At 52.4% G+C, this 16,025-nt stretch overlaps 1 protein-coding gene across 2 annotated transcripts in view; it reads left to right on the plus strand.

Moving 5' to 3' along the window:
• ARAP3 (ArfGAP with RhoGAP domain, ankyrin repeat and PH domain 3) overlaps window positions 1-16,025 on the plus strand; it is a 53,104-nt gene that overhangs the window by 35,065 nt on the left and 2,014 nt on the right. Inside the window, exons 18-29 of one of the 2 annotated variants that reach the window (XM_054985164.1) lie at window positions 2,869-2,974; window positions 4,603-4,750; window positions 4,860-4,928; window positions 5,658-5,732; window positions 6,015-6,129; window positions 6,295-6,423; window positions 8,144-8,277; window positions 9,852-9,934; window positions 10,859-10,894; window positions 11,552-11,615; window positions 14,986-15,123; window positions 15,678-15,716. In XM_054985164.1, the coding sequence (XP_054841139.1) occupies window positions 2,869-2,974; window positions 4,603-4,750; window positions 4,860-4,928; window positions 5,658-5,732; window positions 6,015-6,129; window positions 6,295-6,423; window positions 8,144-8,277; window positions 9,852-9,934; window positions 10,859-10,894; window positions 11,552-11,615; window positions 14,986-15,123; window positions 15,678-15,716 (1,136 nt within the window). The remainder of the gene's footprint in view (window positions 1-2,868; window positions 2,975-4,602; window positions 4,751-4,859; window positions 4,929-5,657; window positions 5,733-6,014; window positions 6,130-6,294; window positions 6,424-8,143; window positions 8,278-9,851; window positions 9,935-10,858; window positions 10,895-11,551; window positions 11,616-14,985; window positions 15,124-15,677; window positions 15,717-16,025) is intronic. The other variant, XM_054985163.1, reaches the window with a different exon arrangement.

The following is a 16,025-nucleotide window of genomic DNA, read 5'->3' on the forward strand; positions in this document are numbered from 1 at the left end:
ATTAAACTTTGGAACTCACTCCCAGTGGAGGTAGTTGCGGCCACAGGAATAGATGGTTTTTAGAGGGAGTTAGGCAGGTTCATGTAGGAGAGGTCCATCAATGGCTACTAGCAACAGTGAGTAAAGGGAACCTCCCTAGTCAGAGGCAGTCAACCTGATGCTAGGATACAACATCAGAGGAAGGCCTCAGGCTCTGTGCCCTGTCTGGTTGGCTACTGTATGAAGCAGGATGCTGGACTAGATGGACCGCTGGTCTGATCCAGTCGTGCTGTTCTGATATTAATTCTGTCGCTCAGCAGCCTAGATCTGAGGAAGTCAGGCCTGAGCCTTGCTCTTTGCACACAGAGACTCTACACAGTTTTGCTGCATTTGATCTTGGAGGGCATCAATACGTGCTTAATAAGACAGGGATTCAAAAGAGAGCGTGAATATTATCCAGTTTCAGATCTTGTTACTAACTAGTTACACGTGGTTCCTAAAACCTGCATCTGATGAAGCATAACAGTTACAGAAATGCTTCGTTCCTTTGCTTGGCTACATCACTTGCTTGTTCTCATTAGCAAAATCAATGAAGAGGGATTTTTATGGATTCAGTCCCTGGAGTATCTTTAAGTTGCAAAGCAGGTACAGATTTAGGTGCTTGAGGAAGTTGCTGAAGAGGTAGCAGCGAGTTCACCCTAGGGCAAATTTACTGGCTTTGCAGAAGGGGGGGTGAAAGACTGTCCAGGGGCCTGAGACCCAGGTCTGTATGTTTGCATCAAAAATAGCCAGCCTTACGAGGGCTTCTTTTTGTTTTGCTTTGTTTTAAAAAGGAGAGCCCACTGCGGAGATAAATGCATTGTGCTCCTCTTCCTGTGACCTTGAAGAAGGAAAGGAGTCTCTGGCATGCTGCTCTGTTGCTAGTCGTTGTTGTTGCAAGTCATCCTTGGTGGAAATGCTCCGTGGCAAATGTGGTTTTCTGGCTCATCTCCTCCGTCTGAGAGGGAGCTTTTATCCCCCGGGGAGGTGTACGGAGGGGGCTTTTCCCCAAGTTACTCATTGGCTCAGGACCAAATGAAATTTCTTTACTTGCTGCTTCCTTCCGTTTCCAGTAGATCGTCCTACCAAATAATCAGCTGCCATTAAAGCTAGATGAAACAATTACTTCAGAGAGGTTTGCTAACTATGTAATTCCTTATTATTAATTTAGTATTCCAGCAACTAGACATGGACTTTATGCTTTGTGGGATCATTTTTGTATGCCAATGCAGATGGTTTTATTTGGAGAACACCAAATAAAATACAGTAAAATATAAAACAACACCAGAGAAGTCCGGGGATGAACTTGGCCAGAGAGCGCTGAAAACCAGTTTCAGCAAATTGGGGGAGAGGATTTCCCCCGACAAAATGGGCAATTGATGTCCAAGTCCCATAACAGAGGGATAAGCACAGTAAACGGCAGAGTTTTGAGTGCGGATTGAGAGGCTTTAAGAGGAAGGGAAGATCCTGGTATATGAATGGATGTGAGGGTTGTGTGTTGGAGTGAGGGTGGGATTGAGAGCAGGAATGCCCCTTAACTAAGGGCCAAGCTACAAGTGATGAATTACTGGCACTCCACTCGATCACTTCTAGCTTGGCCCTCAGTCCCCTGGACAGTCTTTCACCCCCCCTTCTGCAAAGCCAGTACGTGATCGAGTGCTGTGCAAGTGGTGTGCAAGTGAACAGGGAGGAATACATGTGAGTCTGTTCACTTGCCAGGCAAGTGTCATTCGTCACTTCTGACAGCAGAAACGGGTTGTTCTGCGGTCCCTTCTGACTGATTTTTTTTTACATGATCATTTCATACACTGCAGCCAGTTGCTGGGGCTGTGGTTGGAAGGAGAAGACCAGTACAGGAGGAGGCAGTCCTGTCAAAAAGGATCACAGCTCTTCGCCTTTAAAATAAAAACCCCAATTTTTTAGCCTTTCTTTTTATGTAGATGGACTTGGGAAGAAGCAGTCCCTCCCTGAGCACACGTTTGCCTACAGAAGGCCCTGGAAGCATCTCCAGTTAAGAAGATGTCTGGTAGCCAGACTAGGCAAGCCTTTGCCGGATCTTGTGGAGAGCTGTGGCCACAGTTTGCTCCCGGCCGTTGGGCTCTGCGATCTGATGGCACGAGGCAGCCTCATTTTAAATTCTCAAAAGAGGAAGGCAACAGATACGAAGACTCTGAGCTTGGAGGGGGCCAGGTGGACAAACCAAGAAACTACAGTGATTCTCTAGATGAAATAAGATTTTCCATGAAGTGTAAAGAGTCCAGTAGCATCTTTAAGACTAACCAATTTTATTGTAGCATAAGCTGTCGAGAGCCACAAGTCTCTTCATCAGATGCATCGTCAGCTTTCAAGAACCACAGCTCTCTTCGTCAGATGCATCTGACAAAGAGAGCTGTGGTTCTCGAAAGCTGTTGATGCATCTGACAAAGAGAGCTATGGTTCTCGAAAGCTGTTGATGCATCTGACAAAGAGAGTTGTGGCTCTCGACAGCTTATGCTACAATAAAATTGGTTAGTCTTAAAGGTGCTACTAGACTCTACTATTTTACTACTACAGACTAACACAGCTAACTCCTCTGGATCTATGTCCATAAAGTGTGTAGCCTGCATCATTTATGCTGCTTATATTAAAGATTGCAGAGTTCACCCCTTGTGCCTCTCTGTTGCCTGACACCTTGTCGGCACCACGGCGCAGGGCATCACAAGCCATTATTCCTTCCTGAATGTCCCACCCTCTGAAACAGTCCTTTGTGCTTCTTGGGCACAACCCCAAGGCACAGCTTTATGTGTGGGGTCAGCAGTAGGATACTTCGGTCTTATTGCCCAATTGCATTGCTGTACTCTTTCCTTCCAGAAATTTCCCAGAAGCCCCTGCGACTGGAACAGTACAAGAAGCTGATAAGCCACTTGCCTCATGTCAATCACAGGACTCTGGCTGCTCTGATTGGCCACCTGTACCGGTTAGTCAGTCCCCTTCCTTGCCAGTTGTTGCAAAAATATCACTTTTTACTTACTAGGACTCCCGTGATGATGTTTTAACTTAAACCTACCCCCACCACCTTTCAGGCACTTGTGTAGCTTCAACTTAGCCATGGCTGAGGTGTTTCAGACAAAAACTGTAAACAGTCCAAGCAAAATTCAAGATCAAAACCAAAATCTGTTACACTTTTTATTAGGACCAACCAAATCGACACAAAACATTGTGCAAACTTTTGAGCTTGCCAGAACTCTTCATCAGGTTGGATGTTACAAAATTTTAAAAGAAGGAGACGGGGGAAACAGATTCTTCAGGTCTGAACTTGCTGGCATTCTCCAAGAAATGCAGGCAGGTGCCTAGCTCCACGTTAGCGCTGGTGAAGAAGAAGGTAGGGACGGGGTCCACTCTTACTGCATTCATTGAAAATACACATCAGCAAAAGTTTGTCTTTCATTGATTCTATACTGTGTGCATCCCCTTAAACATGTCTCAAACATTGTGAGTTTAAAGACTCCCGGAGGCTTTCTTTGCTCTCGGCCTGCAAGGGAACTGTGTGTCTCAGTTGGCATTTGAGGAGATTCTGGCTGGACTTTATCTGTCCTTTGTATTTCTAAGGATTGAACAAAGAGCGCGTATCAAAAGGCTGGTTCTTCCCAGAGAATGTGTGGTAAGATGACAGCAGAAATAAAGTTAAGCTATTTTCCTGCATGCCTCTCACAGAGAATGCTCAGGCCTTAGCATCATGGCCTGAAAAAACTCGTTGCCACCTAGCTGTCTTTTTAAACTTTTGTAACATCCAGTTCTAATGTGCTCAAAAGCTTGCACAGCGTTTTGCATCCATTTGGTTGGATGTTGTTCTTGGTTTTTTGAGATGCTCCAGCCAGTTCTCCTAATTGCATGTTCCAGAATAGAGCGTTACATAAGGAAAGCTGCACAGGAAAACAGGTGCATGTTCCAGAAAGTAAAACTGGTAAATAAGCAAACCTGTTGAACTTTTAATATCCTGACCGTGAAAAGTTGGACTGATCAATCTATAAATACATCTGAAGAAAGTGTACTTGATTGACAGTGCAATCCTAAAATCACTTTCCGGGAAGCAAGGCCAACCTAATGGAACTGAGTAGGCTGACGCTGTCGGAGTGACAGCCGTTTCCGGTTTAAGCATTCAGTCATTCCAGGCTTGCATTAATACTTGAAAACAGATCAGCTACCGGAGTGCTGTGTCATTTTAGGGATACTGAGACAGAGCCAAATGCCTGGAGATTGAAAAGTAAACTGCAAAGGTGTTCGTGTCCAGCTTGACTTTGCAGTTTGAGTAACATTCTCTCCATTGGATCCACATCTTGGCAGTGGAAGAAATTGGGGGTAATATGCTACCTGGCAGTCTTCTCCAGCCTTCAAAGAGAAGGAGATCCATGCGCACTTCTCTGAACCGCACATGGAAGCAGATGAGGGGAGGCATCAGAACGAGAGAGCATCTGAGCATGATCCCTTTTTGGATGCAAGAATATATCCCTATCCAGCTTCTCCTGCGTGGATGTCACCTGGCTGTTCAAGCCACCCCCATCACTGCCTCCCCTCCGTTGAGCAGCCTTTCTCCCCCTGTTGCAGGGTTCAGAAATGTGCCGACCTCAACCAGATGACCACAAAGAACCTGGCTCTGCTCTTCGCACCCAGCCTCTTCCAGACTGACGGCAAAGGAGAACACGAGGTCAAGGTGATGGAAGACCTGATTGACAACTATGTCCACATCTTCAATGTGAGAGAGCCCCTGGTGGCGCGCCCCCCCTGCCCCCCCGCTCGCCCTGCTGCCTGAAGCCCCCCCCCTTTGCACGCGTGCTCACTGCCTCCCCCTTCCTGCTCCACAGATCGACGAGGACCAGGTGTCACAGATGGACTTGGAGAACAGCTTGATCACTACCTGGCGGGATGTGCAGGTCCTGCCCTGCTTCTGACTATCTTTCCGCTGCTCTCTCAGTGGCCACAGCGGGTGCCAAAGGCCGGCCTCCACGAGGCCCCTCCCCCTCCCCTCTCTGCCTCGATTCGGGCCTGGGCTTAAGCAGCCATGGGAGCCTCTCAGGCTACTGAACAACCCGAGAGCCTTCCTGCACACTAGCCCTTGCTGTAGCCCCTCCAGCCATCCTGGGAGGCAGGCCCGTACCGCCCCTAGAGGAGAAGGGTGCAAGCCCTTTGGGGCCTACTGGGGAAAAGGGCGGGGGTAATCGTGAAGAAAATTAATGAACGAGGGGGCTGAAGCAGAAGCTCGTCTGAGGCCAGTGAGCAAGTTGTAAGCAGAGGTGAGGCTCAGCCCGGGGGCTCTTGGTCCCTGTCTGTGCCATCTCTCACACAGTCTCTGTCGGAAAGTGGAGTGTCCTATCAAAGTGGATCTGTTTCGGTGTGTAGTGTTCGGCATGTGAGAGAGCCCCTTCGCACTCCCAAAGGCATCTTGGGAGTCACCTGGGAACCAGTGGGTGCTGGTGCCTCCTGGGTCAGGCCAGACAAACACCCTTTTCCTGTTCCTCTCTCGTTCTCTGGAGCAGCTTGGGAATCCGCAGAGAAGACGGGACTCTCTGCCAGCAGGGGCTGCCCATCTGCTCCCAGCATAGCCCCCCCCCCCCCACTTTGCCTTCCTGCTTTTCCATTCCTTGCTCTCTTTCTCTCTGCAGCTCTCCCAGGCTGGGGATCTCATTCTTGAAGCTTACCTAGAGCAGAAGAACCCTGACTGCTGTGTCACTCTCAAGGTGAGCAGGAGGCCCCTCAGCAGCCTCCATCCCTGGTGCCGCTGGGTCTCGTGTATGGCATGTGGGTCAGCTGTTTTTTCATCCAGGAAGAGCAGCTGGCTTGTGTGAGCAGCTAAAGTCAGGGGAAGAAACAGGGGGGCCCTGGCTTTCATAGAAAAGGTCCTGTGGGGTGATGAATTGTGTGGCCCTTGTCATGCCAGCCTCTTGGCCTTGGATCAGTTTTTGTGGGTCCTGAGTTGGCGAGCTCTGAACTCTGCCCACCAATCACCCTTTCCCTTGCAGGTGTCCCCGGTGATGACAGCAGAAGAGCTGACCAATCAGGTGCTGGAGATGCGGAACGTGGCAGCCAGTGTGGACCTCTGGCTGACCTTTGAGGTCTTGGAGAACGGGGAGCTTGGTGAGTGGACGAGGCAGGCCTCCTCTTTTGGTCAGCATTGGAAGGGGGCCAGAGAGGCACTTGCAAGTTTCACGGAGCCAGTGGTATGAGCCGCAGGCAGTTCTTCCAGTTCTGCCCAAGTAAGCCCAGGCTCTAGATGCCAAGTAACTTCTGGCTGTTTTTCAGAGCGCCCCCTGCATCCCAAGGAGAAGGTCCTGGAGCAGGCCCTGCAGTGGTGCAAGCTGTCCAAACCTGGCTCTGCCTACTTGCTGGTCAAGAAGGTGCCCATCAGGGAAGGCAGCTGCCTCTTTACAGGTGAGTGAGCCTGCCTGTCAGTGCCCTTGGAAAGGGGAGTTCCATTCCCCCTGTAGCCTTGGGGGTATTCTGTATAGCAGAGCAGTCCAGAACTCACAGGTCGGTGGCAGGGCTGAGAAAGGGCCTCTGCCTGCCACTGAGCCAGCCGGAGTACTGTCCGGGTAGGCCCTGCCTTGATTCCTCTCTCTGCTGAAACTCAGTGGCCCGGGATCAGCTGGTTCTGCCCCGCAGGACGTCAGAGCTGGGGCCCCTCTGCAAACACTCAGTCTTATTCTTCCGTAACTCTGGCAGGGAACTCTGATTCCATCACCTGAGTCCTATTGCAGTGTTCACTGGATGTCTTATGCTGTTTGATGGCCTGCATTACATCCTGTAACCCTCCTGGAGTCTCAGCGAGAGAGGAGGACTGTAATAACAAACAAACAAATCACAGACTCTCCAATGCCTTCCGTAATTTACTCCACAATCAGCACCACCCACCAGAATGTGAGACGGTTGGGGGTGGGAAGCAGGGTTGGGGGAGCAAGTTCTAGGGTTGATGTTGGTTCCTTTCAGTTTTTCTTCATCAGGCTATTTCACTGCTCTTGCGGGATAGCACTCTTGACGATGGAAATTTGAAAAATGATACTCTTTCTGCATCTCAGATAAGAGAGGGCAGGGGAATCTAGAATTCCAGGGTGACGTCTTTAAAGAGGCCACCCAACTGGAAATGCTTAAAGGGGCGTGTGTGTGGATCATTGGATACACAGAGCACCTGGCATGCTCCGTAAGTTTTGCCAGAGTTTGGGACCTGGCTGCAGGGATAATCTTTGAGCCAAACTACACGAGACGAGTTACTCAAGTTCTACACGTGTCTGCTTACCTCAAGATTTGATAGGAAGTGTAGGCGTCCTTACAGCTTTAAGTTTAACATTTACAGAGCAGCAGGGAAGGGAGTGCTCTTGCCGGGCGCCCCCCTTCCCCTCCGCTGTGTGTGTGTGAGGGGGAGGGGGTTTGGGGCCCCATCAAACCTTGAGGTAAGCAGACACATGTAGAACTCGAGTAACTCGTCTCGTGTAAATCCTCCTTCCTGTATCTGAGTCTGATTATCAGGGGGCAGGAGCATGCTAGACTCCCCCCTGCTCTCGGTCCTCCACCCCATCGCACAAAATGTGTGAATGTTTTTTTACCTGTTCCATGTGGAAGGAGTCTTCTCTGCCAGTAGAAAAAAGCGGCAACGCCACAACTCCATAGACCCTCGCTGCATCTCAAAGGCTTTTCCTCTCATGGGGGTTGTTTCTCTGCACAAGTGGAAGAGGGTTGGAGTAACAATGTAAGGAACAATCAAAAACACACAACAAGCATCTTCTATGTAGTGGAGGCTTCCCTGTATTTCTGGATTGGTCTGAAATCTTTCAGAAAAGCAGTAGGCCCTGGGCCTGTACTGGAAATTCATCTTCTCAGACGCCATGGATCTGGCTCAGAGTCGGGGGGGCAGTGGATTCTTCCCCATCTCTTTGTAGAAGATCTCAGAAAACAGGGCCAAGAGAGGATCCTGCCCAAGTCCTTCAAGAACCCATCACAGCAGATGGCGCCAGTGGTCCGACTTGGCACGAGGCAGTTTCAGACGTTTGTCTTGGCCACAGATCCTAGGAGGAGCTGTCTTGGCTGTGGTTCAAACTCTGTCTGTGCCGGACTCCTTTGCTCTAAGCACATCTGTGGCGCTCTGCTTCCCCCACAGGTACCAGGCGTGAAAGCCCCAAATGCGGGCTGCTGAAATGTCGTGAGGATCCGCCCCGGCTTCTGGGGAGCAAGTTTCAGGAACGCTACTTTGTCATCAAAGACCGCAAGCTGCTTCTGCTCAAGGAGAAACGGGTATGCTTATTTTAGTTCAGAGATTCATAGCCCCCCCCCTTCAGAATCAGCTTGAGAAAGGAAACAGTGAATGAGACAACTTTTTAAAAAACTAAAAATAAACGAGTGTTGCCAGTTCATCTGGGCCCCTACCTGAATGAGGAGGGGCGATGGCTCACAGATGGATCACACACCTTGTGTGCAGAGAGGCCCCATTTCACTCCTTGGTATCTCTGCAGAAAGACTTGGAAAGGTATTTGTATACCTGTGATCAGGGCTTTTTTTCTGGGGAAAGAGGTGGTGGAACTCAGTGGTGGAACTCAGTGGTGGAACTCAGGACCGCACAATGACGTCACTTTGGGTCAGCTGGAACAAGGGGGGAGTTTTTTTAAGTTTAAATCGCCCTCGGCAAAAATGGTCACATGGCCGGTGGCCCCGCCCCCTGATCTCCAGACAGAGGGGAGTTTAGATTGCCCTCTGCGCCACTCAGTGGCGCAGAGGGCAATCTAAACTCCCCTCTGTCTGGAGATCAGGGGGCGGGGCCACCGGCCATGTGACCATTTTTAAGAGGTGCTGGAACTCTGTTCCACTGCGTTCCCGCTGAAAAAAGCCGTGCCTGCGATTCAGCAGAGCTCCTGCCAGTCAATGGAGAAATAATGGTGGGGAAATAATGATGTCTCATTCATGCATCAGGCTTCCATATTAGATTGCCCTTCAGCTTCCATATTCAGAGGCAGGAAGCTTCGAATCCCCGTGTGAGGAGGAGGCAGCGCCAGGGCCTTGGCCTCTATGCCTGTCCTTGGCCATGGTTTTGGCTGCTGAGTGAAGCAGGATGCTAAAATAGAGGGCTGATCGATCAGGGCTCTTCTTACATTTGTGGGTAAGCAAAGGGTGCCCAGAGCCCATCAGAACCAGCGGAGTCGAGTGGGAGAGACGCCTTCCGGGACTCGGGGCCAAGCCAGACAAGGCAGCGGACGATGCATGAATGCATTTTCTGGCTGAAGAGCAGCGCTGCGCTTCCCAGTTTGGATCAGGGCCATGGTGCAGGGCAGGCATTTCTTCCCCAGGGAGCTGTTTACCCAGCCTGTCCTGGCCCTCTTGAGAGGAAGCATCCGCTTTTCGGTTTCCTGTTTGCTTTTCATTACTGGGGCAGGTCGAGTTGAGGTCAGGACCTCCGTCCCACTCCCCTCCCTCCTTCCGGGTGCTAGAGCCCTCCCCGGCTGCGGATTAGCAATGCTCTAGATCTGGCTCAGCCCTCAGTGGCAGAGTATGCCAGGGACTGAGTCACCCCCTGAGTAAAGCAGCATCCTGTGGGGGTTGCCAGCCTCTGGCTGAACGGAGGTGGGCCGTTACCTGTGCCCAGAAGCCCAAGGCGGTCTTCTCCCTGCAAGCGTTACTGCAGTTTTGCTCCCCAAGTGAGGACTGCCCTGGTACAGCCCATCCCACAGCCAAGGCAGAGCTGCCTTTGGAAGAGCTGGTAGCAAAGGTACAGAGGGGCCCGGCCGTGTCTCTGTTGTGATCCAACCAGGCTTAAGTCACCTGTTACACCACGCTCACAGTCCTCCCTTCCTCCTTGATGCTTCCTTCGTCCCCAGAGTGCCAAGCCAGAGCGGGAGTGGTTGCTGGACCGGGCCAAGGTTTACATGGGTGTGCGGAAGAAGCTGAAGCCGCCCTCACAGTAAGTGGGCAGATGGGCTGGGGACTGGTGGCCTGGGTGCCTGCTAGACAGACCCCCAAACCATCCCTACGGTTCATTGACACTGATGGCTACCCCACTGGGTTGTGCGTGGGGTCAAGTACATGCCACCAAGACCCCCTTGCATTGCCCATGTTGGAGGCATGCCAACAAAACCTTGGCCATGCGCACCAAAATCTTCATCTGTGCAGAAGAGGAGTGCGCAGTTCCAATAGTGTAGTTCGTACATTCCCAAGACAGGGAAAGCTGGGATGGCCCAGAGCTCCCCACCACGCTCCCCCACAGAAGTACATGCATGTTGGCCACCACGTCCTTTGCCTCAGCCCCACGACACCCCTAGCCCCACCCTTTCCCCCAGCATCAGCGATTCTCTTTTGCCCCTTAATGCCCAGCTAGGTGTTACAGTGTGTTTAAGGACAGAAACTGGCCCAGTCGTGTTCGGGGGGGGGGCGGGGATGTCAGCAGAAAAGGGGAGCACGTGCTTACCTCTCCCCAGCCCAGACAACTCCCAGTCGTGGAACTCTGCTGGGAAGAGCAAGCTGTCGGGCTGCCACCCTCTGTGGGGCTGGGGGTTCTCCGGGAATTATGAGAGTGGCCAGTTCCCCTGAAGAAAATGGCGGCTTTGGGCTCTGTAACATCACATCCTTGTTGAACTCCGTCCCCTCTCCAGACTTCGCCCTCCCCATTCTCACTCCCAAACCTCCATGGATTTCTCAGTTCGGAGCTGGCAACCCTAGTAAGCGGGCAGGCAGGGGGGAAATCCTGCCATTTTTACCTCCAGGCCCCTTTGGCTGTTAAAACCAGAGCCCACCCTGCATGCTTAGACCTAGAGGCGGGCCCCCCGTCCGGCCTTCACTGCCCCTTCGCTGCCCTTGATTCTGGTCTCACTCTCTGTCTCTGCTGTAGGTGGAGTTTCACTCTGGCCCTGGAAAAGCAGCAGCTGTGAGTATCTCTTCTGCGTGGCCTGAGCCACCCCCGCCCCACAAGGAAGGCATCTGTCCCAAAGAGCTTACTGGTCTCCCATGCCCTGCCCAAAACGTGCTGGCCCCTTCTGGGTTAACTACATGCTTGCCTGGGGGGCGGGGGGGGGGTGTGAGGAAAGGCTTGGCCTTGTTTCCACCTTTGGTGGCCCCTACCCTCCACCTCCCGCTGAGCAATGAGATGTAGAGCCAGGGGCATCTGGGGCTCAGTAAATGCTCCTCCTCTATTCCTATTTTTGCCTCAGATTTTACCTGCCCTTCCTTCAGATACCCCAGGGCAGTGCGAAAGGTTCTGTCTTCTCTACTTTGCCCTCTGCACAACAGCCCTGTGAGGTTCCTGGGCCACCCAATCAGCTTTATGGCAGAGGGGGGGCCCAAACCCGGCTTCCTCAACTCCTGGTCCAGCGTTCCAGAGATGGCCAATAGCAAGTTCTTCCTTCCTTCCTTTTGGAAACACTTTTTTATGACTAGCGAAATGCTGCAGATTCCGAGGGATGAGCTTTTCTCTGATCTTTGGAGAAGTGGAATTCCTATGGATATTGGCCATAGTAGCTAAATGGCACTTGCCTGGCAAGAGGAGGGATACCGCTAGCAATGACGAGGAATCTCTCCCCTCCAGGTATTTAGCATGCGCAGGGCCCTCTGAGCTGTGGGACTGGACCACCAGCATCCTGAAAGCCCAGGTGGGTACTGAGGACTGGCAACCTGCAGTGTTCAGTTATTCCAAAGCTCTGCACATTGGCTTGTGCCAATGCGATATTTCTTATTTTCCCCGTCGCGATCCGGAAGAGGGCGGCATGGAGCGATTTAAGGTTAGTCGTCTGGAATCGGCCCAGGTAAACTGCTGATGGAATAGGTGTGTGGCCTGATGGGCCGGCTTGCCTCGGCCGCTGAACTCCTCAGACTGCATGTGCTCAAAAGCAGGCAGGCTTAGCTCAAGCAGATCTCCCTGCTGTGGGGCCCATCCTCGGGTGCACCTACACTCTCCCTCCTTCGGGTGAGAAGCTTACCTGGGCCAGACGTTCTGGCCTCCCAGGACCGACCATTTCAGTGTCCTCTTTGGAGATGCAGCCACGTCCTTTCTGTGTGAAAATATCCTTCAGCTTCGTGGGTGGTGAGAAGGACTGGCACAGGGCTCCTGTAGCAGAGCTCAAGGCTGAAATGGGAAGGGCAGGGAAGTGGTGCCTCCCTCCCTGCTCATGTGTGCCAGAAAGAGCCGTCCAAGAATGCTCCTTCTGGATCAGGCAGGGAAGGAGGGCCTCGGCTGTGGGGGCCCCTTTAAACCAGGGCACGGTGGGGGTGGGGCTGGCGCCTCTGCTGGGCTGTGCCCAGGGCCCTGCTCTGCACCCCTCATTTCCTTCTCTACTTTCTGGTGCCCATGTAAAGATTCCCCAGAAAGCTTGCAAGTACAATGGTTCCAACAGGGGTGCCTCCTTCTTAAGTGGGTGGGTGGGTGTTTTAATTCCCAGCATTCAGTCACATTTCGGCTTCTGTTTCTGTTTCCTTTATTGTGCTGCCTTTCTCTGCAGGACTTTGATAACTAGGCATGGAGTCCTCTGGCTTGCGGATTGTGAAGCACAGATAGAAGGCATCCAGAGGGGCTGCAGGCAGCCTCTTCCTTGCCAACAGACCGTTGAGTCGAGGCCATTTCGTGCCTGTACTAGTAACATGCGTCACTCACCGCCTTCCCTGACCTGTCCCTCCCCCCTGCCCCCTCATTGCCCCCAAGATCTCTGCTGAGGCTTCACGCAACGGCCGGAGGTTGGGCCAGTGCCCTCCCAGTTGCAGTGCCAGGCCTCCACGGGGGAACTCCAGGCAGAGGGTTTGCTCCTGCAAGCACTTGGGTGCCATTTTGGTGGCCTGCACAAGGTCTGCCTGGATTTATTTATTTCTTACATTTCTAGACCGCCCTCCCCGTCAAACGGGCTCAGGGCAGTGTAACAACATACAGTTTATAACATACAGTTTAAAACAATAAAAACATTATAAGTAAAACGTTTAAAACATTATTCCGTATGCAATAAAATTTCTCAAATGGCGGGTATAAATACTAAAATTCAGCATTTTAGGCGCAGGGCTCGGCTCTTACATAATGACCTGCGTCACACTTTGTGAGCTCCTGCGTGGGCGGTGGACGGTCTTCAGTGGTATGGCCGGCAAGAGGACAGCCTAGCCCCCACCAAACGCCTGGCGGAACATCTCCGTCTTGCAGGCCCGGCGGAAAGAAAGCTCTTTTGATTTAATTTCAAACCTTTAAGGGGGAGAGATTGTTGGTGGGGGAGAATGAGAGGCAAGTTGCATTTTTCTTCATAGTGGGGGAGGGTGTCCCACCTCCCAGTATGCAGAACGTTGTTTCTTCTTGTGCATGCTTGCACCTTTCAGCTCAGACTGCAGTTAGATAAGGAAAAGACTGCTTGCTTCTGCATTGTGGAAGGGAACTTCAGAGGCTATATCCTAAGTGGCCACTAGGTGGTGATGAAGGGTCACAAATGCTCCTCTTTAGAAGCCAGCGGCCGCATCGTGGTGGTTTGGTGGAAAGGTGTCGGCACACCGGCTCTTGAGCCCCGGTGGTTCCCTGGCCCAGAGGAGGGTGGGGCAGAAGTGTGTGAGGAGCCTGGCCTCTGGCTCTAACTGCTGGGGAAGGGTGGCCAGAGAAGGGAAGGGAGCAACCTGCTCCGACTCCAGCCTCGGAAGCCGCCAGCTGAAGGGGACCGAGTTGCAGTGCACGGCAGTTCTTTTCCGGGGCCTTCCCCTCTTGTTCCGGGGTCTCGGAGGTGCTAGAGTGCCCTCCTTCTCACAGGGGATTGCTCACAACTGCCAGTCATGCCCTTCATGTGACCCCTTGTGATCCTGACCCAGAAGTTACCAAAGGATCACTAAAGAAAGGAGCAGGGGGCAAAAGGAGATGGGGAAGGGGGCGGCCACACTAATGGCTGCCCTGTTTGTGTCTAAAGCATGGAGGGAGGGCTCTCTGCACAACGCGACATGGGCACCGGTGAGGGGGGCTGAATCCCAGCTTACTCCCTCTCCACCATCATTCTTTGGCCCAGTTCTTCTCACCTGGCAGTAAAAAAGCCTTGGGGCTGACGGGGGGCAAGAAAACAAGTGTCAGAACGGAGCCCCTCTCGCCCACACGCTCCTTTCCCTGGAACAGCTAGAACCAGCAGAGTAGATACGGCTGTCCTGTCCTCTTTAGTGCACCCAAAGACTCGACTGTGAGTGTGAGCTGGTGTGGTGTAGTGGTTAGAGCATTAGAGTTGAATCGGGGGACACCCGAGTTCAAATCTTTGGAAGCGTACTGGGTGATCTTGGGCCAGTCACACACCTAAATAAATTCATGAATTTTGTGGTGGCAAACTCCCCTTCACCCGATCTGAAGTGGGCTTGACATGAATTAACTTTCTGGGAGAGGCCGTGCTAGCCTCTTTCCTCTTTAATAATAATATTAACAACAACAACAACATTAAATTTAAATACCACCCTTCAGGACAACTTAATGCCCACTCTGAGCGGTTTACAAAATATGTCATTATTATCCCCACAACAAAACACCCTATGAGGTGGGTGGGGCTGAGAGAGCTCTGGAAGAGCTGTGACTAAGCCAAGGTCACCCAGCTGGCTTCAAGTGGAGGATACCTGCCGGAGCGATGGCAGGCTGAAGTTCCCTTCTCTGTGATCTGGATTTGGACTGAGCCATGGTGGGATACAGGGGTTTAACTGCTTTCCCTCCCCAGATACCATTTTTCTAACTTCAAACAGCCTTGTGGAACCAACGCTTGCCTCTCTGGGGCAAACAGCACATCCTTGGAGTCCTTTCCCTTAGGAGTGAGCATGTTGGTAGATATTCTGTGACTTCACAGCACCTCGCCCAACGGCTAGGGGGGCCCTTCCCTGGCCATTAGGATAAATAAGTTTACAGGCATCTCCGTGTGTGTAGACGGAAGAAAGGCCAAGGCCTCAGGTGAGCCAGCTGGACAAGCTGGAACTGTGCTGTGGTTGGCACGAGACAAGGGGAATCCCCAGAGGCCTTTCTTCTTCTCTTCCCTGCCTCAGCACGATGGCCTGCGCCCCGTGATTCTGCGTCGACACTCCTCTTCTGACCTGGCGAAGCAGAAGTTTGGCACCATGCCCCTCATCCCGCTGCGAGGAGACAGCACCAATCCCATCATGCTGTCCGCTAACCAGACCTTGGTAAGGCCGGCCCCCACCCCCCTTGGAAACGCAGGCACAGCCCTCCGAGGAGAGAGCTCGTGCCGTCTGTGGCAGGTTCCAGGAGGAGTTACCGGCTGGTGCTGAGCTTTCTTGCACTTCCTGAGTGAAATGGGGGTTTGCTTCCTCCTGAAGCCCCAACAGGCCTTGGGAAGATGTTGGGTCTGCTCACAGGTAAGCACCTCCACCCTGAGGTGTTTACTCATGAGTAGAAGTCCTGGCCACGTGGCATCTACTTGACCACATCAGACCCAGGCCGAGGCAGCACTTCGCCTTGAGCAGATCGGCTGCCGGCTGGAGAGGCCTCCCTTCAGAGCTGGAGGCCACAACCCTCTCCTCGTGGGGCAGGGAGCAGGGGCAGCTTCCACCAGTAATTCTTCCACTGCTCTTGGCGGATGCACACAGCATTGGAGAGTGTTCTGGGGAGAGGGGCTCGCCCCCTTTCCCCTGAGAAAAGAGCCTCTCGGGAGCTTTGGTGCTTTTACTCCCGTTTATCTTTGCTGTCATGTGAATGGCTTCTTCTCTCTCCTTCCCAGCGCCGCCTGCATACGCGAAGGACATTATCCATGTTTTTTGTAAGTACCTGTGCATTCATTACATATTTGGCCAGGGTCCGTGGGCTGCATGCCCTATCGCCCCCCTCAGCTGGCACCTCTGGGATGCTCCTGTCTTTCCCCCCAAGGCGTGCTTGTTTTGTAGGTTCACACAACCCGGCTGTCCATGTTGTGAGTCACACAGAGGCAGGCTTAGCCAGAGGCGGAGGCCTTCTAGGCTTCCTTCTGGGCAGGCAGATCTGACTTGGGGTGGGGGGAGCTCTCCTGGGAATTTAGAGCAGAGCAGCTGCTGGCAGCATCCGACCAGTGGCCCATCACCTGTCCCAAAAC

Source organism: Eublepharis macularius, chromosome 7 (assembly GCF_028583425.1).
Source record: "Eublepharis macularius isolate TG4126 chromosome 7, MPM_Emac_v1.0, whole genome shotgun sequence".
Classification (NCBI taxonomy): domain Eukaryota; kingdom Metazoa; phylum Chordata; class Lepidosauria; order Squamata; family Eublepharidae; genus Eublepharis; species Eublepharis macularius.